The sequence below is a fragment of the Notolepis coatsorum genome (assembly GCF_963971535.1).
Source record: "Notolepis coatsorum genome assembly, chromosome: 6".
Lineage (NCBI taxonomy): Eukaryota > Metazoa > Chordata > Actinopteri > Aulopiformes > Paralepididae > Notolepis > Notolepis coatsorum.
The window spans coordinates 119958572-119982660 of NC_140170.1; the positions used below are offsets into that span (position 1 = coordinate 119958572).

At 42.8% G+C, this 24089-nt stretch overlaps 1 protein-coding gene across 1 annotated transcript; it reads left to right on the top strand.

Annotated features, from left to right (window-relative positions):
- Positions 1-585: 585 nt before the first annotated feature.
- LOC311229973 (deoxyribonuclease-1-like) lies at positions 586-22511 on the top strand. Its single transcript, XM_084316081.1, has 11 exons — positions 586-692; positions 1860-1976; positions 2106-2191; positions 2943-3037; positions 3211-3297; positions 7745-7857; positions 10733-10845; positions 18289-18446; positions 20704-20800; positions 20922-21081; positions 22050-22511. The coding sequence occupies exons 3-11, from the start codon at positions 2111-2113 to the stop codon at positions 22217-22219; spliced, it is 1074 nt and encodes a 357-aa protein (XP_084172207.1). The 5' UTR covers positions 586-692; positions 1860-1976; positions 2106-2110; the 3' UTR covers positions 22220-22511.
- Positions 22512-24089: the final 1578 nt, after the last annotated feature.

A 24089-nucleotide genomic window follows, 5' to 3' on the forward strand; every position in this document is an offset into this window, starting at 1 on the left:
TTTTGTGGAAATAGCAGCTACATTGGCAAATGGGTTGCTCACAAAATGCATCAATTCTCTGGACATGTCAAATTCATCAAATCGACTTGCAAAGTTTTCCCTCAATTTATCAATGAAATTGTCATTAATTGAGTGACGTTTGGCTCAATTGTGCGTGTTAACGTTGACATGAAAAGAAAAAAGTAAAAAAAAAAATGTATTATCGTGTAATCTTTGGCGGGCCGGTCAGAATCATCCCGCGGGCCGGATCTGGCCCGCGGGCCCCAGTTGAATAGCCCTTCCCTAGAGGGTTTTTAGGCAATTCTCCTACACATCCCTTGTGGATTATATTGTATTATATATGTAATTGTTTTTATATGTGTAAATAAACAAACAAACAAATGTGAGTAGGTGTGGACAGGCGGAGGCTCACATTTTTTTTACTTGCAATATATATTTCTGTGCCATGCAAGGAACTTATGACAGGGCAGGGCACGGCCATATTTTGTGTGTCCACAGGAAAGAGTCAGAAAGGACTGCCACCGCGCCTGGTGGTGATCGTCAGACGAGTTCTGAGGCTTCCGTTCTCTTTGAGGTTAGGATGCTGTTCTGCTTGCTGCAACAAGTCTATCTTTCACAGTGGCTTTCAACTGCTCGTAGAGTGAAGACTACTATCAAACAATTTTTGTAATTTTATCTTTGTCACTAGGCAGGTAAGTTACAAACCAATTTATTATAAATTAAACGAATAAGAGGGAAAACTGTACATACAGGTTGTTCTTGTAGACTGATTTGAAAATGTCAAATGTGTTTTTTATTGTTTTCTTGACCTATCAACTCGAAATACAGGTGTTTTAAATGTAAAAGTCTTTACAGCTATAAAATACACTGTCTTTCATTGAGTTACCCTTTAGTTTACGTTTGAACCTATACAGTGTGTCTTTCATTGAGTTACCCTTTTGTTTATACTTGAACCTTCACAGTCTATTTTCTAGACTGGACTGGAGCACAATAGATTCAGATATTTTAATAGCTGCTTCTTAGGGCAACATCCATCCACTCTTTAACTTTAAATATTCTACCTTCCGTTTGGACTTGACTGAAAATAGTCTCCTACAACATCAGGAGATTCCGTTTTTAGCTGTGTGGAGAGAGTTGTATAGCCAGTAGAAATGGTTTTATGTATTTCAGTGGATATAGGGGAGGGGTTATAGATAGAGAGAACTTTATTGATTTTAAATTTGAAGTGTATTTATTGAAAGGATAAACTCCTTGAGATTAACCATCTTGTTTTCGAGGGTGATGATAATGAGTAATACATATGTCTTATATGTCAAATGTCTTGATGAATTTAAAATGGAGGACCCTTATGTAAACAAGACTAAAGTATTTTTCTGGTCTGCATCCTCTTATCAGTTGTTAGTATTGAGCTGTACTGTATTCTACCCATTCTGCAATCTATACAGTTTTCAATCAATCAATGAACATATATACATATAGAGGCCCACCATTATCAAAAGGATAAAAACACAAGAACGCTTACAGCTTATTTCCATTGCGGTCCTTCAGATGTCTGTGAGTGTTATACACTGGTGAGTGTATTCCTGGATGTGTGTAGGTGTATGAGTGCATGATACAACATGCACTTGTCAGTGCCTGTGGGTAAAGTGTGGGTGTGCCCACCACGCAGGGGGGAGGAAAACATAGGGAGATGAAATACAGTAAATAATCAATACAATAAGCGACAAATTTAATAAAAGACTAATTAATACAATTCATAATATACCCCTCAAAACCGAATAAAATACCTTAAAATGAAATAAAATCAACTAAGATAAATAAAATATAATTAAACCCAGGTTCTGCTTCTCCTGATCCAGCTCTTGCCTTTCCACAGTGCTGGCCACACATCAGGCTCTACCAAGAGAGATCTGGAGAAATTCACAGTATAATAAGATACTAAACTCCAACCCGCACGTCAGACCAAACCAAAAAAGGTAAACAAAGCGCAATACCAATTGTGGCTCTTTTGCCTAGAGGTCATTGTTTGATGGCATTACAGATTATACCTTTAAACAGATAAACAACCTGCCATAATTAATTAATTATTGGGCTGAACCTGGCAGACAACATGAAGATAGCAGCCTTCAACATCAGGAGACTGGGCTGGTACAAAGTCTCCAACAAATCTGTCCTCCGCTACTTAATCAAGGTAATACTATAGTACTAAGGTAAACACTTGAACAACCCTTAATATATAAACATGTTCTAAGCATGGGTCTGTATATGCTCTCCACTCATATTCACCTGTCCTATCCTCTCCCCTATGCCTCTCATTTCCTCTCCTCTCTTTTCTTCCCCCTCTACCTTTCTCCTGTCATCTCTTCCTCTCATTACCCTGCTATGTCCTGTCCTCTCTCCACTTCACCTCCATGCTGTAGATTTCTTGTGTTTATTCCAGATAATCTGGGCTGGGTTTCATAAAGTTGGCTAATGTTGGCACTAATAATATTTTGTCAGTGGGGCAAAGATGACCACTAGGATCACTAGGCTGCCGCCGACTTTTGGAAACATTTAGATTGTTGTTATGCACATAACAGTTGCATGTGTACACAAGGGCATGCTGCTAACACATAGCTGCCTGCTAGCTACCTAGTGGGGTGTGGCTTTGGAGGCATCCCGATTGGGTTCTGATTGGGAAGGGCGTTGTCGAATTTAAGGATTCTGCCCCTAGAGCTACTTTTATGTAACCATACACCAGTTAAATTATTGTATTGATGTCTTGTTATACTGGGCTGATTTTCCCCAAACCTATAATTTCAGATCATACTCACAGTATATCAAATGGAATAATGATTATCTCAGTTCTAAAGTACAAATCACTCCTGTTCTGTCTGAGACAGTGTTTCATATCGTATGGTGTTGAATGTGCTTCTTTAAAATCGTGTTCCATTCTGTTCCAGATTGTGTCTCGCTACAGTGTGGTGCTGATTCTAGAGGTGGTGGATAAGGAAGGAAGAGCCATGAAAAGGTTCCTTCAGAAACTCAACAACACCAGGTGTCTGTCAAGCATATAGCAGTATTTCCCCTACAATTCATTTTTAAATCTTGGCTTGGCCCATTGCTGAAAATGCACTCCAGTGCTAGGGGGAGGAGGGGGGGACAGCATAATTGAATGGGACAGAGCTGAACATCGTACACCCTAAATGTCCCTGTGGTTGCACTGTGCAGGGCCAACAGACGCCATCCCTACTCAGTGTCCACAAGCTGTCGCCTGGGCCGGAACTCTTACAAGGAGCAGTTTGTCTTCCTCTACAGGTAATGTTACAGGCTGCAGCCAAGATGGCAAATTAACACCAGCCACTAGCCAGATCCTGGTAGACGTTGACTGACAGGTTTGTCTACTCTACCAGCCACTTTGGCTAGGTAACCTTTCAATTCTAAAAATGTGTTTGGCTGGTAAACTACTAGTGAAAGTGGCGAGTGACGTTTAGAATGGATCACCCATGGCTGCCTTGGCTACAGAACATGAAGAAGAGAACAGAATGTACACACATCCCAGTCTGTCTATCAGGTTCTGGAGTACAGTACAGTAGGGGCGACAGTGGCTCAGGGGGTAGAGCAGTCGTCTACAAGACACTTAACCCCTAATTGCTCCCAATGTGCAGGTTGGTACCTGCAAGGCTCTGTGTGTGCCTGCAGTGATGTATTCATTCTACTACCCAAGTGTGTGTGTGTGTGTGTATGTGTGTGTGTGTGTGTGTTTGATTGATTGATTGATTGAAAACTTTATTAACAGATTGTATGTATAACTGGGGTGGAGGGCGTAGAAAAAATCCTTATTGGGGACTGGAACACGGATATGCTACGTAAAGCAGCACCCGTCTTCAAGGCCTTCAGTAGATTTTCTGATCTGCACGGTTTCAGCCAGCTAATCACCCAACCCACAAGGGTGTGTGAATCAACCCAGACTACCATTGACCTCATCCTGACCTCTGACAAGTCCATGATCTCCAATAAAGGGGTGATAGCATGCGGGTTAAGTGATCATTATATGATATTCTGTTCCCGCAAAAAGCCAAAGCAAAAGGCTGGCTGTCACAAAATGGTCACATCTAGAGACCTCAAAACGTACTCTAGCGAGGCCTTTAACCTTGAACTGAAGAGCCTGGACTGGTCAGATGAACTCAATGGTACACTGGTTGAAGAAACCTGGCTTGGCTTCAAAACCAAATTCTCAACAATACTAAACAACATGGCCCCCCTAAGAACCACCAGGGTAAAAAATCGCGCTGAGCCGTGGATGCACACTGAAATACTGACCGCTATGAAAGCCAGAGACAAAAAATGCTCTGAATTTCATAAAAGTCAGTCAAAGCTTACCAAAAGCACGAGCAGTGAACTCCAAGCCCACGTGACTGAACTCAAACTAGAAAGAAACAGACTAAGAAATGACGTAAACTCCATGATAAAAACTGCAAAAAAAAATGTCATCAATGACAAAACTGAGGAAAACAAAAATAAACCACGGGAACTTTGGAAATTACTCAATAATCAACTAGGCTGCAGTAAAAAACTTAAAGCCAGGTTCTCAAACATAAACATAAAGACGGACAACACGCTCATCACAGACAAACTGGATGTAGCCAATTACTTAAACACTTTCTTCACAAACATAGCCACAACACTGGTAAACAAACTACCCTCCCACTCAGGGCAGTATGGGGTAGAACACATAGTAGCATACTACAAGAACCTAGGCGTCCACAAAGACGATTTCAAACTGGAAATGGTAACTACAGATGAGGTACTCAATAAACTGAGCGCCCTCCAACCGAACAAGGCCACTGGCCATGACAACATCCCCTCCAAATTCCTCAGAGACTCAGCAGCCGCCATCACCCCAGTCATCACACACATAATAAACCTCTCCATAAAACAGGGACACGTCCCCAAGGACTTCAAAATAGCGAGAGTAACACCCCTGCACAAAAAGGGCAGCAAATTAGACCCAGGCAACTACCGCCCTGTTTCTATCCTTACATCCATCTCGAAAGTCATGGAAAAAATAGTATACGAACAGGTCGAAAAGTACCTTACGGATAAAAATCTAATCTACGAATTCCAATCTGGCTTCAGAACATCCCACTCCACTGACACATGCCTTCTCTATTTGAACGACCACATCAAGCAAGAGGTGGACGCGGGCAAATACTGCGGCATGGTCATGCTAGACCTACAAAAGGCCTTCGACACTGTCAATCACACCATTCTGATTGACAAGCTAAAAGCAATTGGTTTTGATAGTTTATCAGTGAGCTGGATACAATCCTACCTGAAGGGGAGAGAACAGATGGTGGAGGTAAACGGTACCCTATCCCCCCCCCTCACAGTGAACTGTGGTGTTCCACAAGGAAGCATACTAGGACCACTACTGTTCCTAATTTATGCAAATGACATGTCGTCAGCTTGTGACTGCAACTTGTTCCTGTTTGCGGACGACTCAGCCCTGCTGGTCTCTGACAAGAACAAGTTACAGGTTGAAAAAACCCTCAGCTCGGAACTAGGCAAAATCTGCATATGGCTCGCCGACAACAAACTATCATTACACATGGGCAAAACAGAGTCCATTCTCTTCGGTTCAAATAACAAACTCAGCAAAACAGACGGCTTCTCAGTTACAGTGGGTGACAATATTGTCACAAGGAAAGATGAAATTACCTACCTGGGTTCCATCCTAGAGGCTAATCTTTCCTGTGACAAAATGGCATCCAATGTAATAAAAAAAGTCAATCAACGAACTCGATTCTTGTACCGGATCTCCTCCCTGGTAAACAAGAATACCCTGAAGACTCTGGCAGGAGCACTCATTCAAGGGTACTACGACTATGCTTGCACCTCATGGTACCAAAGCACCTCAAAGGCACTAAAAACCAAATTACAAACATCTCAAAACAAACTAGTCAGACTACTGCTTGACCTGACTCCTAGAACCCACCTCACCCCTGCACACTTTGCCAACCTAGGATGGCTTAGAGTAGACGACAGAGTACAGCAACTTGCAATGGGCCTGGTCTACAAGATACACTACACGACCAAGGTACCCATGTACATGTCAAAATACTTCCCAAAGGTCAGTGAATACCACGATCACAACACCAGAGGGAGCTCCACAAATCATGTAAAACCCAGATTCGGCTCAAACAAGGGACTAAACACGTTTCGCAATTATGCCACAACAATGTGGAACGCCCTACCCAAAGCTGTAAAGGAATGTAAATCACTACCCACCTTTAAAAACACTCTCAAAGAACACCTACGGGAGACTGCAATTCAAAACTGGCCCCTACAAATGTCCTAACCCAGTTGTACAATAAAGACCAAGCATGGCTATTCCAATGTACAGCCCCACCCAACCCCACCCCACCTACCCAACCTCCTCCAATGTACAGTTTCCATGTCAAATGTATGTCAGTACTCCAATGTACAGTGTCCCCCCCCCCCCCTACCCAACCCCCCCCCCCCCCCCCCCCCCCCCCCCCCCCCCCACCTCCAATGTACAGCCCCACCCCACCTACCCAACCTCCCCCAATGCACAGTTTCTATGTCAAATGTATATACTCTTCTTCTGGATTTTTTTAGTATCACAAACAGTACTGTATTTGAAAATATGGTATGTCATAAATGTATAGATGTAGCAGTACTGTCTATCTGTATGTCATGTGTGTCATATGATGAATTGAAAATGGGGGACCCTGATGGAAACAAGACGAAAGTCTTTCTCAGGTCTGCATCCTCTTAACAATTGTATGTATTGAGCTGTACTGTACTGTACCCATTCTGCAATCTGTTAATAAACTTTTCAATCAATCAATCAATCATGTGTGTGTGTGTGTGTTTGATTGATTGATTGAAAACTTTATTAACAGATTGCAGATTGTACTGTACAACTGTACATTGGAATATTGACAACCATACTAGGTAATTTACTGTACATTGGAGGGGGTTGGGGGGGGGGGAGAAACACTGTACAAACAAGCAAAGCTGTACATTGGAATATTGACAACCATACTAAGTCATTTACTGTACATTGGAGGGGGTTGGGTTAGGACATTTACAGGGGCCAGTTTCGAATTGCAGTCTCCCGTAGGTGTTCTTTGAGAGTGGTTTTGAAAGTGGGTAGTGATTCACATTCCTTTACAGCTTTGGGTAGGGCGTTCCACATTGATGTGGCATAATTGCGAAACGTGTTTAGTCCCTTGTTTGAGCCGAATCTGGGTTTAACATGATTTGTGGAGCTCCCTCTGGTGTTGTGATCGTGGTATTCACTGACCTTTGGGAAGTATTTTGACATGTACATGGGTACCTTGGTCGTGTAGTGTATCTTGTAGACCAGGCCCATTGCAAGTTGCTGTACTCTGTCGTCTACTCTAAGCCATCCTAGGTTGTCAAAGTGGGCAGGGGTGAGGTGGGTTCTAGGAGTAAGGTCAAGCAGTAGTCTGACCAGTTTGTTTTGAGATGTTTGTAATTTTGTTTTTGTGTGTGTGTGTGTGTGTGTGTGCGCGCGCGCGCGTGTGTGTGTGTGTGTGTGTGTGTGTGTGTGTGTGTGTGTGTGTGTGTGTGTGTGTGTGTGTGTGTGTGTGTGTGTGTGTGTGTGTGTGTGTGTGTGTGTGTGTGTGTGTGTGTGTGTGTGTGTGTGTGTGTGTGTGTGTGTGTGTGTGTGTGTGTGTGTGTGTGTGCGTGCGTGCGTGCGCGTGCGTGCCAGAGAGGATGAGGTTCAGCTGACTGGGTCTTACCAGTATGAAGATAATCAAGTTGGAGATGAAGATGCCTTCGCCAGAGAACCCTACATCCTTCGCTTCTCCTGCCTCAACACAGGTACATGTTATTTATTTTACACTTAAGTTCTCCTGCCTCAACACAGGTAGCCTACATGTTTTTAGAAGAAGAACAAGATTTTTTTTATTGTCAATGTACAAAAGACAATTGTGTCTTTTTGCATATTCCTCCTAGTTACATACATACACAGTCCCCCACACATAAATATGCATTTCATCAGAGAGGTCAGAGTCTAGGGTCACCCGCAGTGCAGCACCCCTGGAGCAGTTTTAGGGTTCATCGCTTTGCTCAAGGGCACAGAGATGGTGGGCACCATAGCTGTAATACCAGCCACCCTTCAGTCACCAGCTCACAGCTGGAATACACCTTCCTGTCGGGCCGGGATCAAACAGGCGACCTTTCGGTTAATTGACGGTCTCTTTTTCCTCTAGGCCACCCTGCCTTTACACCAAGGATTCACACATAACTCCTTCTGCCTCACCACTGGCAGTCCACTGCTGCCGTGGGCTATATGTCTTAAATTGTGGACACTTACTTGTAAGGGACAATTGTAGGGACATGTTTTTCAGGGACGTTTAGTCAGTGTGTCTGTTGTTGCCTACTTTCTTTTATTTTTTATCCACTTTTTCTCCCATTTTCTATTTTTCTCCCATCCCAATTTCGTAGCATCCAATTCAACCCTCCCCTGTCTCGAACACTGTTTCTTGCCTCCCACAAGCCGGCTGCAATGTGGACTAAGTCATACATAGCACGAGTCCCCTCCGATACTCGAGGTAACAGCAGTCGCATCTTTTCACCTGCGCGGCGCAATCTTTCAGCGTCAGGGGTCTGCGCTTTGGAGGGGCGCCGCCCCCATCGCTTCCTGATTCTACTGCGCAGGCGCACCAACCGACCTGTAGGAGTCGCTGTCCACAACGCCCGATCCCCACCCATCAGTTTCCCACCCCCTAATACTGCCAATGTGTATTAGTACGGACGACCAGCTAAACTGAAAGCAATGTGGAGCGCTGGGCTCGAACAGGCGAACCCAGCGTCTGCAGTATTCGTGGTGAGCGCCTTGCCCACTGCACCACGTAGCTGCCTGTTGTTGCTTACTTTCAAACTGATGACACAGGATGTAGGCTAGTAGGTGTCCCGTGCGCGTCTATTCGAATACCAACTGGTTCATGCTTCCGCATTCGCGTTTTGCGCTCTGATTGGCCACTGATGTTTCTGGTCGCACCAATCGTGTGACGGCAAGTTCTTTCGCCGGTTAAGCTTAGGCACTCTTTCGAAGTTGGTTAAGGTTAGAGTTTGTCTTAGAGCAGGGCGATAGAACGCCAGCCCTGATTCCAAACTCTAACCTTAACCAACTTCTAAAGAGTCGCCTAAGCTTAACCAGTGATAAACTAGGCGGTAGGTAGTTTGCTGCTGGTCGAGGCGGAAATGGGCGCATCACGTGATTGGGCGCACATGTCACATGACCAGAAACGTCAGTGGCCAATCAGATCGCACCAGAAAAGGCAGTGGCCAATCAGATTCGCAGAACGCGGAAGCATGAACCGGTTGGTATTCGAATAGACGCGTCCCACGCTTGTTACACCAAAGATTCACACATAATTTATCCTGCAGTGCCCTCTAGCCTTAGAACAGCAGCATAACAGGCAATGCAATCTGTTAATAGTGCATAGAGACATTGCCAAGGTTTGACAACCCTTGTGCATTATTACAGTAAATCAGTGGTTTGGTTTGCTGAGACTACATTTACTCAATGAAATCCTTTTTTAATATATTTTTTCCCCATTTTCATCTAGACCAGGGGTCAGCAACCTTTACTATCAAAAGAGCCACTTTTCCCCCCTCCCACAAAATAAAATGCTCAGGGAGCTGCACAACCTATTTACCCTTAAAATGAAGATAACACAGTGTATAACGTTTTATATATCCCCAAGCATACCCCACATAAGCATAAAACGCCTGACAATTGCATACCCAAAGTAATTTGCGATTTATTATACTTTATACTTATAGCACACAGTTTGTTGCATTAATGGAATTATAAAGCAACAAAAAGAAAATTTATACTTTTTATTGCTGTTTTTACCTGTTATAACAAAGGAAAACCTCAAACTCTTATGAAGAGGAGAAAAAATACTGGCTGTGTAGACCTATTTTTAAATAAAACTCAGAAGAGGAGACAACACTGGTGTCTGTAGACCTACTTTGAAATAAAACCCTGAACTATGCAGCTCTATTTGAGTCCTTCCCTTATTTGTGGAAAATCTATAAAATAAAAAGTAAATTTTTCGTTGTTCGCAAATTTCGCACCACATATCAGGCATACAGGTAAGCCTGCATCGTTAGTCGTGAAAGCAAATTAATCTGTCCACGCTGAATTAAACCCTCTATTTCCCTCAGACTTTCCTTTTTTTGGATTTATCCATGGTTAGCTTACTGGGGGGGTCGGAAACTCAAGATTAGCCACTTGCAGACGGCAGGGAGAGGCGCGGGGTGTGACGTACTGTATATTTTAGTTGATGAAATATTTTTGTTGACTAAATATTTTAGTTGATGAAATGTTTTTTTCATTTCAGTGACACAGTATGACATCGATCTCCAAAATAAGAGAACAAAAAAGACCTGCATGCGGCTCCGGAGCCGCAGGTTGCCGTCCCCTGATCTAGACCCAAATCTTCTCTACTCTTCTTCTTCTTCTTCTTCTTCTTCTTCTTCTTCTTCTTCTTCTTCTTCTTCTTCTTCTTCTTCTTCTTCTTCTTCTTCTTCTTCTTCTTCTTCTTCTTCTTCTTCTTCTTCTTCTTCTTCTAAGACTTGGTGATGATCTCGGTCCGCACTAAAATATTAAACTTCTCTGTCTGTCTGTCTCTGTATGTCTGTCTGTCTCTGTGTGCTTGATGGTGCGTATGTCCTCCTCCAGCATTGAAGGACCTGGTGTTGGTTCCGGTCCACACCAAGCCAGAGGACTCAGATAAAGAGCTGGATGAGCTGCACGACGTGATCAGCATTGTCAGGACTAAATGGAAGACCGATGTAAGTTGGGAAAACATTGATCAAATCAGTAGTGACCACATGGTGGAGCTGTTGTGTGTTGGATTCTAGAGAACTTTAACCTTAGACTGTTTAGACAGGTTGTGGTGGTGGTTGTTGTTGTGTACTTGTTGATAATGATTGTATTGTTGTTGTTGTTGTTGTTGTTGTTGTTGTTGTTGTTGTTGTTGTTTACTTGTTGATAATGATTATATTGTTGTTGTTGTTGTTTATGATGATAATGATGATAGTAGTGTGGGGGGGGCGGAGCTGAGCGATCATGGAGTAGACGTGTTTCACATGAGCTCCCTTCTACCGTGCTGAATATACGTTTCTCCCCATTAGTCTTTATTTTATTTTTATTTGTTTTTTATCTGTTTGCTAGGTCGTCGTGTTTAGTATACATTCATCAACTTTTTTCGACTTTCTACGATGGCGGGGGTGGAAACCAGAGCCATGAAAGAATTAGGCACGACACCGGCACCGCCGAGCATGGCCGCACCGTCTCCCGCTGTCGGGGAGTTAAGCGAAGCTGTGCTCTTGGTCATGACCAAGCTACACGCAGACTCTGAGACACGCATCGCTGAAGCACAGAAGAAAGTGTTGGCGGATTTCTGTATCATCCTCCGTCGTGAGATATCAGAAGAAATTCGGCTGGCGGTAGTACCGCTGACAGACAAGATGGAGGCGATACACGCTGCCTCTTCGGCTAATGCTAACGAACTAGCCATGCTAACAACGGAGGTATCATCACAGTGTGAGAAGATGGCGGGTCTTGAATCCGCCCTGCTGGCTAGGCAGGCTGAAGTCAACAAACTACAGTCGGCAATGGAGGAGATGCAGTCCCGGGATAGATGCCACAACGTCAGGATTGTTGGAGTACCGGAGACCAGCGGTGAAGGCCGTCTCTCTGAGACCGTGCCCGAACTGCTGCAGAAGATACTAGGGACGGATGTCCTCCCTATGCCTCCTATCTGTGAATCGGCCTACAGAGCGGGCAGGTTTTCTCCCGGCGTGAACAAAGAGCCGAGGCCCATCATAGTCAAGCTGAACAGACTCCAGCAGAGAGAAATCATCATGCGGTCGGCTCGTACCAGGAGGGGTAATCTGAGGCTTGGCGATCACAAAGTGGCCATTTTCGAGGACTTTACACCGGAGGTTCAAGCACAGAGAGCCGAGTACAAGGTGGTCCTGACTAAGCTATGGAAACTAGGCCTGAGGCCCACGTTATTCGCTCCCGCGAAATTATCTGTGTTGGAGAAGGTCGGTGGTCAGCGTTTGTTTTGGTCGTTGGCTAAAGCGAAGGAATATCTCGCGGAGACACCCGAGTCTGTTGCTTGATATCAATGGAGGGTGAGTGACTTGGCGGTTTGGGCCTATATACATTGATTAGGTAGACTATTCACAAACACTTGCTGTCATGCCCAGACATGCTAACTGTCCTCTGCCCATCCAACTAGCGGGGCTTCCCAATGACTTCTGTTACTTGCTAAAGCTGACCTCATGGTCGTACTTGTGTATCGCCTCTTTGGAAGCTAACGAGCTAGCTGAACAATGTACATAATAAGCTAACGTGCTATCCGGATTCATCACTAGCTTACGCGCTAGCCTCGGGCTGGCCAGCGGGCTTCGCCTATAGTCTGCGCTGAGACATTCGAGACCCGTTAATGGTTACGTATTTTGGTTGCTGTTGCTGTTCAAAGGGACATTGGTTTGCACAGTTCAAGAGTGACCGAGTCCCTAACTAACTTCTGGTATGCTTTTATTTTTATATCCAGGTTTTTTTTGAGCGTTGGGATCCAAGTAGATGCCAAGGTCAATTGAATATGCATATACAATATATGATAACAGGTTGGGTCGGGTATGGCTTGCACTTCAAGGCTATATGGTTATATGGCCTGCACTTTAGCCATGCCCCTCTTTTCCTTTCTTTTTTCTTTCCTATTGTCGCTGTTTTTATGTCATCTGTATGCGCGATTTAAATGTGATCCGATTCTACCTTGGACTAACTGCTGATTCGCCTTAATTTTGTTTTGAATTTTCCGTGAGCCACTTATGCTATAACGTTGCGACATTAATATGCAGACTCCAAGGTAGATGGTTACAGGGCTGATGCTGAGTAATTATATAATAATTATTGTCGCTGTTTTAATGGCATTTGAATGAGCAATTTAACTGTGATTCGATCCTACCTTGGACTAACTGCTCCGAAACAATGTATGATAACAGGTGGTGTCAGGTGTTGCCTATTACCATCCCCGGATTAATTAATGAATGTGTTTAATTCTATTCTTACATAGGTTATGTCATTTCAGCCGTTGTGCCTGATCAGAGGGACAGCTAAAGGGGTGCATTTTGACCGTAACCCTTTTTTCCCTTTTTTTTTTTTTTGCCATGGTTTAATTGACACTGTTCACACAATTTTGCACAATTAACCTGTGACCCGAACCTGCCTTAGACTATCGGCTGGGATGCTTTAATTTAATTTTGTTTTGAATTTTCCTATACCCTTTTGATGTTGAAGCGCAGATTCGGAAATAGAGGGCTGCAGGTTGATGTGGAGTTATTATTTAATAATGGCTATTTTTACCATTATGGTTGTCTCATGTTGGGGCCAGGGCTCAGGTGGGTTTCGACCGATATCTTTATTGAATTTTATTTTATTATTATTTGTGTTTATTGGACTAGTGGGGGTTCACTCAGGGGTTTATCTAGAGGGGGGTTGGAGTGGGGAGCGTCTTATTAATCCATGTCTCTAGTGGGAAGTGATAGGAGGATGACCATCCTCAGGGGATGGGGCATAGGGTGGGGATTGGAGAGTGGGTATAGGGGACCTTATATTAGGACGGGTGTGTTAGGGTTTAGAGTAGAAGGGGGAGGGGTTGTAGCTGGGGTGGTATTTTTATGTGTTTTATGTACTGTTTTATGTGTGTGTAATTGTTCCTCCTCTGAACTCCTGGGATTGACCGTCCGGGCCCGCCGGGATCGGCACCTCTGTACTCAGCCTGGCTGCACTGGTATGTTCTCTACGCATTTATACAAGCTCGACCATGGCTAAATTGAATATTTTAATTTGGAACGCAGGAGGGCTTAACGCCCCACACAAGCGTGCCAGTGTCCTTTGGCTATTGAAGAGGAGAAATATTGACCTTGCTCTCCTTAGTGAAACGCATTTATTGGTAGGTGACGTGTCAAGACTGGCAAATCGGCAATATCACGTTATCTCCTCATCCTCAGCCGATGATAAGACGAAAGGAGTAGTCATAGTTACAAGACGTAACCTTGATATCAAAATCTTGGATGTATGGTCGGACACGGAGGGAAGGATTACTATAGCAAAAGTTGAATTCTTGCATAGGAAGATGGCTATAATAGCATTGTATGCTCCTAACACATTTGATTCAGCGTTCTATAATACAATCACGAAGAATATGTTGGAACTTAATGGATACGCTCTCATGGTGGGTGGCGATTTTAATGCGTGCTGGGATGCTGAGATGGATAGGTCCGGGCCCTCTGAAACGAGCGACCAAAAACGGGCCTCTAAGGCCCTTAGGATGTGGGCTAAAGACACAGGGCTCACAGACCTTTGGCGTTTATGCAACCCCACCCTCAAAGATTACTCTCACCTGTCAGCCAGACACAAAAGCTTCTCTCGAATTGACTATGCATTCGCGTCCCCTAATATGTTTGATAGTTTCGATGTCTCATTGGTTCCCTTGGCTCTCTCAGACCACAAGGGGATTTTCCTTACGGCAACCTTTGGCAGGCTCTCCGCAAGAGCTCCCAGATGGCGTTTTAACTCGACCCTGCTAAAGAACGATGACTTCTGTTCTGAGTTCAGGAGTAAACTAGCTGAATTTTTGCAGATCAACGTTGGCACAGTAGAAGACCCTAGGGTCCTGTGGAACGCATTGAAAGGATTCATCAGGGGTCATGTCACACTATTTGCCTCCAATTTGCGAAAATCCCGGTCAAAAAAGCTAGAAGGACTGGAATCATTATATGCGGACCTATACGCATCCTTGCAAACTGACTATAATGAACGACTAAACACACAACGTAAGATAGTCAAAAAAGAAATAAACTCCATACTTAAACAACAGTCTGAGTTCTTGATACATAGGACAAGACAAAATTACTATTTTCACGGCTCCAGACCTAGCCATCTATTGGCAATGAAAATACGCTCAAATGATCATTTCTCGGATATCCCCTCGATTAGGACGAGCCAGGGTGCAGTCACTACTGATTCGAAAAAGATCAATGACACTTTTAAAGAGTTTTACTCACAGTTATATAGCTCAGAGGGTAATCTGGATGACTCTAAATTTGAATCGTTCATTGGCGGGCTTGAGATACCCCACATTTCTGAGGAAGAGGCCAAGGAACTGGGGAGACCGATTACTCTCGTAGAATTGAGGGAGACTATTGTTGAAATGCAGAGGGGTAAGGCACCAGGCTGGGATGGTATTCCACCCGAAGTGTATTTAGCTTTCTGGGACCAACTGGGTCCATTGATGCTCGATATGATCAATTACGCTATCGAACAAGGGGAGTTCTCAAGAGATGTCAATATGGCGTTGATTTCTTTACTTCTCAAGAAGGACAAAGATCCCAATGATTGTGGTAGCTATAGACCCTTGAGTCTTCTCGGGGCCGATTTAAAGGTGTTTGCCAAGGTGCTGGCCCGTCGCCTGCAGAGATTTATGTCTGTATTGGTACACTGCGATCAAACTGGTTTTATCCCGGGGCGTCTGGCTGCAGATAATCTTAGGAGGCTGTTGCATGTAATCGATAACAGTAAAGACAATACAACTCCATCCACAGTTCTGTCTTTGGATGCCATGAAGGCGTTTGACAGACTTGAGTGGTCATACCTGTGGAAGGTACTTGAGGTCATGGGTCTTGGAAAGAGTTTTATTCATATGATTAAAGTCCTGTATGCCTCGCCGTCTGCGATGATACTGACAGGCAAAAACTGTTCCACACTCTTTCCAGTCTCCAGATCTTCTAGACAGGGTTGCCCTCTGAGCCCGGGACTGTTCGCGCTTTCCCTCGAACCTTTGGCCCAATTTATTAGGCAATCGGAGGACATCGTCCCCATAATGGTCAACAATACTCCACACAAAATTGCTCTCTATGCGGATGACCTGCTGATTTTCATGGACGACCCCTCCCGGTCGGCCACAAAATTATTGAGGATAATCGACGACTTTGGTAAATTGTCAGGTTTTAAGATTAACTGGAACAAATCAGCCTGCCTGCCTCTTAATGAACTGGCCAAGGCGGTACGACTACCAGCTGATATCCCCATAGTAGAACATTTTAAATACTTGGGCATAGAGATATTCCCCACGCTGAACCAAACTACTAAGTACAACTTCACGGGTACTTATGATAAAATACGCCAGGATCTAGACAGGTGGTCGTCCCTTCCTAACTCCTTACAAGCCCGGGCTTCCATAATCAAAATGAACATCCTGCCTAGGATAAATTTTATTAGCTCAATGCTCTCCCTGCCCCCTCCAATAGACCACTGGCGCAAGGTACAATCGATGGTATCTAAGTTTGTCTGGAATAACAAACGCCCGAGAATCAAAAGGGCTACTACTCAACGTAGAAAACAAGATGGGGGCCTCGCAATCCCTGATTTTAAACTTTATTTCTGGTCCTTTTCACTGAGACCTCTGATGTGCTGGCTGGACCCTGTAGAGGCTGTATCGTGGCGCTCCTTAGAAGCGGCGGCGGTATCTCCGCTAAGATTGCAGGATGTAGTGTACTCCACAGTCTCTATTTCGAAATGCCGGCTGAGGTATGGACCGATCATAACTCACGTGATCCAAACGTGGCGTAATGTACAGAGGTCGTGTGGGGTTAAATGCCCTTGGCACCTGGACTCTCCAATTTTTAATAACCAGCAATTACTTGTTGGACACAAGCCGGTTAATATTCCTCAATGGCAAAGGAGGGGAGTGCATACTCTGGAGGATATTTATGATAAGAACGGCCTCCGTGCGTTTCAGGACTTAAGAGAATTTTATGATCTTCCCGGCGAGTCCTTCTTTCTTTACCTTCAACTAAGGTCAGCACTGAGGGCGCATGGCATACCGTGGGCTCAAGCCTTGCACCCACACCCCTTCCTCAGGCTCATAGTGGACAGGACGACATCCAGAGGGTTTGTCTCCGACTTTTATACGCTCTTAATTCAATCCACGTATAAAAATGTATCATTGGATACAATCTGGCGTGTGGATATCCCGGAGTTGGACCCCGAGTTTGACTGGGATGATGTTTGGGCAAATGTGGCATTATCTTCCCGCAACCCCAATCACCAGCAAATTAATTTTAATTATATTCATAGGACCTATCTTACACCTAGGAAGCTATATGCTATGGGACTGATAACCGACTCTCGGTGCACTTTGTGCTCTCAAAAGGCCACCGGCACTTATATGCATATGTATTGGGATTGCCCACCAGTGGCCCGCTTCTGGAGGTCAATAACGGACAAACTTTCAGATCTGTGTGGCTTAACTATCCCATTCACAGCTGTTACGCTACTCCTGAACGATATAACGACACTACCCGCGTCCGTACAACTGAAAAGGGTTGTCCTAGCGGGCGTCACAGCAGCGAAGAAGCTAATAGCAATGAGATGGAAGGAGCCTGAGAAGCTTACAATGATTAACTGGTCCCTAACTCTATTGGATGTGATTTATCTTGAGATATCCACAGCCCGGGTGATTGGGGTGGGGCAGGCTGGAATTGACCTGTGGTTCGCAGCAGCTGAGAAGGTAAAGACCGCAGTGTGCGGCTGAGCGGGGTTGGGGTGCGTGTTCGGGTGAGTCCGGCGGTCTCTTGGGAGGGGGAGGAGGAAATGTTTTTGTCTGTCTTGTCCTTTGTCTTGTCATCTTGAGTTTAGCTGGGGATATTATGGGGGGGCAGCTATTTGACTATTTCTTCACTGTTTGGCCACTTTTACACGGTCTCTGTGAGTCTATGGAACACCTCTACAGGTTTTAGTTTTTTCATGAAGGTTCATTGCTCTGTTTTCAGGTCGTGTTCCCAAAAAATTGTCCTTGTGGTGGATTGGAGATGTACGTTTTATTAATATAGGGTCACACGGCCGGGAATCGGGGCTGAACACTGGGAAAGACCATTTATTAGATAGTACCCCTTGGAATTAATTTAGAAGGTTGAACTCTGTTTTCTTTTCTCTTGTCTGTATAATTGTTAGTCTGTATTATTATTATTATTGTTTTTGTTATTTTCTTGTGAAGTTCTATGTATTGTGATTGTGGTTAATGTGTTGTCTTGTTTCGTGTGAATAACAATAAAAAAAAATTGATCAAAAAAAAAAAATGATGATAGTAGTGTGAGAACATAATGATCTTGGAGGGCCTAAACACAGGGAGATGTTGTTTTCATTGTAATTGCTTCCAGAATATTATGATCCTTGGTGACTTCAACGCAGACGGTCGCTATGTATGCAAAAGGGACATGAAAGAGATCCGCATTCGCTCTGATCTCAACTACCATTGGTTGATATCTGACGAAGTCGACACCACAGTGAACAACAGCAATGACCACACTTATGACAGGTAGCACACACAGATACACACGAGTACCAGGGAGCCGCTCACTCAGACATGTTCTGTATAGGTCATGTCTGATCGACTGGAGACTTATATTATAATTATTATAATATTCTTTTGTCTATTCATTCTGTTTAAACCAATGGGGGTTTTCTTCACAGTTGCCGATAAAGATTAGGCTACACTAATATTATAGTATTATACTATTATAGTATATGACTCATCATAAAAATTTTAATAATACATGTATATAGAAGCAAATGAGTGACAGAAGTATTTGAATTTTATCAGACACCGAATTTATAGCATTGAAAATAATTACTTTGAAAACATGTATCTGAATTTTTTCAGACACCGAATTTATAGCATTGAAAATAATTACTTTGAAAACATGTATCTGAATTTTTTTAGACACAGAATTTATGTGAAATAAAAATTCAGTGTTTAAAATTCAATGTAAAAAATTCGAATGCATAATACAATTCAATGTAAAAAAATCGATGCATAATTGCGGTGTATAAAATTCGATGTAAAAAATTCGATGCATAATTGCGGTGTATAGAATTCAATGTAAAAAAATGTATGCATAATTGCGGTGTATAGAATTCAATGTAAAAAAAACATCATCCGGGCTATGCAGACAGGATAAGCAATCGAGCCTGGATGCAATCGAACTGACTTCTGGCCTATCACTGCACGGCTTTGTCAGTCATGTGATCACACCAACCCGGGAGAAAGATGGCAGTATATATACATACGGTGGGGAGAGAATATATACATACGGTGGGGAGAGAATATATACATGCGGTGGGGAGGAGACTGTACATTAGGAGGGGGTGAGTGGGAGAGAAATATACATATGGTGGGGAGAGAATATATATACATACGGTGGGGAGGAGACTGTACATTAGGAGGGGGTGGGTGGGTGGGAGAGAAATATACATATGGTGGGGAGAGAATATATACATACGGTGGGGAGGAGACTGTACATTAGGAGGGGGTGGGTGGGTGGGTGGGTGGGAGAGAAATATACATATAATAGACAGTCTCCTCCTCTCTCCCACCCACCCACCCCCTCCTAATGTACAACAGTCTCCTCCCCATCATATGTATATATTCTCTCCCCACCATATGTATATTTCTCCCCCTCCTAATGTACAGTCTCCTCCCCACCGTATGTATATATTCTCTCCCCACCGTATGTATATATACTGCCATCTTTCTCCCGGGTTGGTGTGATCACATGACTGACAAAGCCGTGCAGTGATAGGCCAGAAGTCAGTTCGATTGCATCCAGGCTCAATTGCTTATCCTGTCTGGGTAGCCTGGATGATGTTTTTTTACATCGAATTCTATATACACCGCAATTATGCATCGAATTTTTTACATTGAATTTTATACACCGCAATTATGCATCGAATTTTTTACATTGAATTGTATTATGCATTCGAATTTTTTACATTGAATTTTAAACACTGAATTTTTATTTCACATAGGTAAATTCGGAGCAAAAAAATTCAGATACATGATTTTCAAAGTAATTATTTTCAATGCTATAAATTCGGTGTCTGAAAAAATTCAGATACATGTTTTCAAAGTAATTATTTTCAATGCTATAAATTCGGTGTCTGAAAAAATTCAGATACATGTTTTCAAAGTAATTATTTTCAATGCTATAAATTCGGTGTCTGATCAAATTCAAATACTTCTGTCACTCATTTGCTTCCATACATGCATCATAAATTATGTAGCCTATCTGCATCCGCTTGGTGCTCGGCGCTCCATCAAGACGTCACCATCACTTTCGTACCAACCATGCCCTTATTGGATTATTTATGTTGACGAAACGAACGAGTTATATTCATTAATAAAGAAAGTTGATTTAATAAAAGAATATATAAAAAAATACTAATTTAATCAGATTCATCACTTTATTCAAATTGAGGATTTTGTTTGCGTATTCTTTTAAAAAATTGTATATATATTTTTATTTATTTTATTACGTCATACAATATGACGACAGACATTCAAAGCTTCATTTGCAAACTTCAATAGAAGCTTTGAATGTAAAAAAATATATATATGAATAGAGCTGAACACAAAATAATTAAGAGTTGACACTCTTCTCTATATTTGACATTGCCTGATGGAACCAAACTGAACTCCCTCTTAGAATCTGCTCGCTCGCCACCACATGGTTGTACTGTGTGTGAAGTGGGATCACCTGCACCAATGACTATGTGCTTGTGTTCTGTGACACCAGGATTGTGGTGTACGGAGAACCCATGTTGGGAGCTTTTGTGCGCGGCTCAGCCAAGCCTTTCAACTTCCAGAAAGCGTTCTGCCTGTCCTATAACATGGTAGGACCTCTAACGAGTCGTTCCCTCGAACTGTGTACCGTCCCTCCTCTGTATTAACACGTGATGAAGCAGAGTTGCCTTCAAATGGATCTTTAGAAATACACTGCCTTTTCTCTGCCAGGCTCTCAGAATCAGCGACCACTACCCAGTGGAGGTGGAGTTAAAGAGGAAAGGACCCAGGATGGGTGCATCCCAGGCAACAAAGGTACCCCAAGGACCAACTAAGAAGAAGCTTGTTTCAGGGGTAGAGAAGTGTGCTGCAAAACCAACAAATAAGAGAGGTATATCTTTTTCCAGTTGAATAATTTTTTTTATTATTATAATAATTTTTTCTAAGACATTTCCATTGGATCTGATTGTATACAGCGGAGACACAGTGAAGGTGGGAGAGCACAGTGATGAATGAACAGGCTGTGGGCAGGAATCAACCTGGTGATGTCAGAAGTACAGGGTAGACTCTGTGCTTTAGCCTGGTGTTGGCTCTCCTCGTTGGCTCTTTCTCTGGTTGTGGATCCTCTCAGGTTATTCAGCATCGCCTGGATCGCTAGTTCCACCTAGTGACTCGTGTGACTCAGTGTGATTATCAGGCAACCTGGCCACTCCCCCTGTCTCTCTGATTTGATTGACATTATGTCACCTTATTCTTCTTGTTCTGTTGTACACCCTGTTTACTAGGAATACTAGCCTAAGCCCAGGGCCGGATTAACGACCGGGCCGTTTGGGCCGCGGCCCGTGGGCCTCTAGTAACGAGGGGCCTCCAAAAAATAAAAAATTAAAATAAAAAATTAACTAAAATATGTCTACTACGTCACACCCCGTGCCTCTCCCTGCCGTCTGCAAGTGGCTAATCTTGAGTTTCCGACCCCCCATTAAGCTAACCATGGATAAATCCAAAAAAAGGAAAGTCTGAGGAAAATAGAGGGTTTAATTCAGCGTGGACAGATTAATTTGCATTCACGACTAACAATGCAGGCTTACCTGTAGCCTATGCCTGATATGTGGTGCGAAATTTGCGAACAACGATTACTGTCATTTTGATTACTGTAGTTTGCCTGGTATGTAGCCTTGGTTAGTGGCTGCCCCACCAATGTTTTACATATAAAAATGCCACTGTGCGTGCGTGCACGTGTATGTGTGTGTGGGGGCCTCCACAAGAGTCTGGCCCAGAGGCCTCTGAATTCTTAATCTGGCCTTGCCTAAGCCTTCCTGGGTGTCTTTTATCTCTCACACACATCTCATTTGCGTACAGCTGTTTTGCAGAAGAACACAAGTGTTTCAGAGGAACCACAGAAGAAGAAGATGAAGCCGGAAACCCAAATAGGAACTCAGAAGAAAAGGAATGCAACACTACCACCAGAGAAGAAGAGAGCACATTATCCCTCTACAGCTCGGAGAGCAGCCAAGAAAATAAAAGAATAATCAACAAAGACGTCATAGAGCTTACATCATCAACTAACCCCTGTAAACTGTCAGTGTATAGAAAATATTTCATGAACTGTTGACCAATGTCAGAAATACTTTATCCTCAATGGGGAAATCAGTGATATAAATAATATAATAATATAAATAATTGGTTTATGTAAGATACTGAGCATATATAGAATAATCATACTAGCCTCCCAAGTGATAATTTAAGAAATGCAGATGAACAGAATGTGCTTATTTTGTCAGGACAAAAGAGACTAAATAAAACAAAAAGACTAAAATAACTGAAAACACTTTCAAATGTTTTTATTATTAATATTATTATTATTATACAGCATTAACAGGAAATATGTGTACAGTATACTTCAAAATCAGTCCAAATCTTCTTTGTTGTGTCTATGTTGTATAATTGCTGTGATTTTTTTCTTCATGTCTAAGAGCTCTCCACATAATTCAAGCTGCATTGTTTTTGAAGGTTTGAGTTCTGCCTTCCAACATGTTATTATTACATTTCCTGGCTTCTGCTAACAAGTAATCAAATTAATTAAAAAATGATGGTTTTTTTTTTACAGGGACAAACACTTGTAATATTAAGTTTTAATTGTGTTATTTCAGACCATAAAGACTATTTTGGGACAATGGCAAAGAACATGCACCAAAGTACCAATTTGTCCACGTTTTCTCCAGTATATCAGAGATACATTATGATTCATGTTATTGCTCTTCTATAGATGCCAAGTGTTGTGCGTGTGTGTGTGTGTGTGTGTGTGTGTGTGTGTGTGTGTGTGTGTGTGTGTGTGTGTGTGTGTGTGTGTGTGTGTGTGGTGATACGAGCTCTCAGGTGAAGCGAGTACAGCTGAGTGAGAGATGTGAGCCTGGGGAAACAGGAGAGAAGATGATATGATGGGATGTTTAACAGGTTCTGCTGCCTCAGATCCACAGCCAGCTATTAGCTCAGCTATACCCTGAGGATGGAGGTCAGACAAGGAAATAAAACCGGTCTCCACCCTCTCCTACACGATCACATTCGCTACGCCCTATCTGTTTCTGTCATAAAGTTCTCCAACAGTTTTCAGATTGTGGGTCAAAGGCTAACCGTTTCGTTAGATTGCACCAATATGGGAGATGGTCGGAGAAACGTTCCATTATTGCTTGCTGGCAATAGGTTTGTTTTATGTTCACACTCCTCTCCCCACTTTTCCTCTACCCGCAATGTGTTTCTCTACTACTCACCTGTGTGACCTGTGTTTGTGTGTGTGTGTGTTACCTTTTCAACCGTTACTGTTATTTTCATCACTGTGTTATTATCTTGTTTGTAGCGGGCCATTCGGAACCTTTTCAAGGCTGGTTACTATGAACACACAAATCCATTGTTTATAAAGTCTCATATTATGAAATTTTATGATTTGGTTTATTATAAAACAATGCAAATAATGTACAGAGCTAAAGCAAAGATACTCCCAGACAGGGTGCAAAGGTTTTTTTCAATACATGAAAGAAAATATGATTTGAGAGATATTTGTAAATTTACTGTTCAAAAAGCTAAGAAAGGGATTAAAAGGAGGTGTATTTCTATTATTGGGGTTAACTTGTGGAACAATGCTGATATACACTTAAGAATGAGTAATTCGGTTTTTAAGAAAATGGTTTGTAAAGTTATTTTTGAAAACCACAAGGGTGAATAATACTGTTTTTTTGCTATTTTCTTTTAGAATACTGTTTTGGAGTCTTAATTTTGTTAAGAATATAGGACAGGCATATATAAGCATTATGCTTCAGTCTGTACCTTTTCAGTCACTGTAAAATCAAATATTGTTAAATGATGGTGTATATTGTATTGTGTGAGATGACTGAATAAACTACT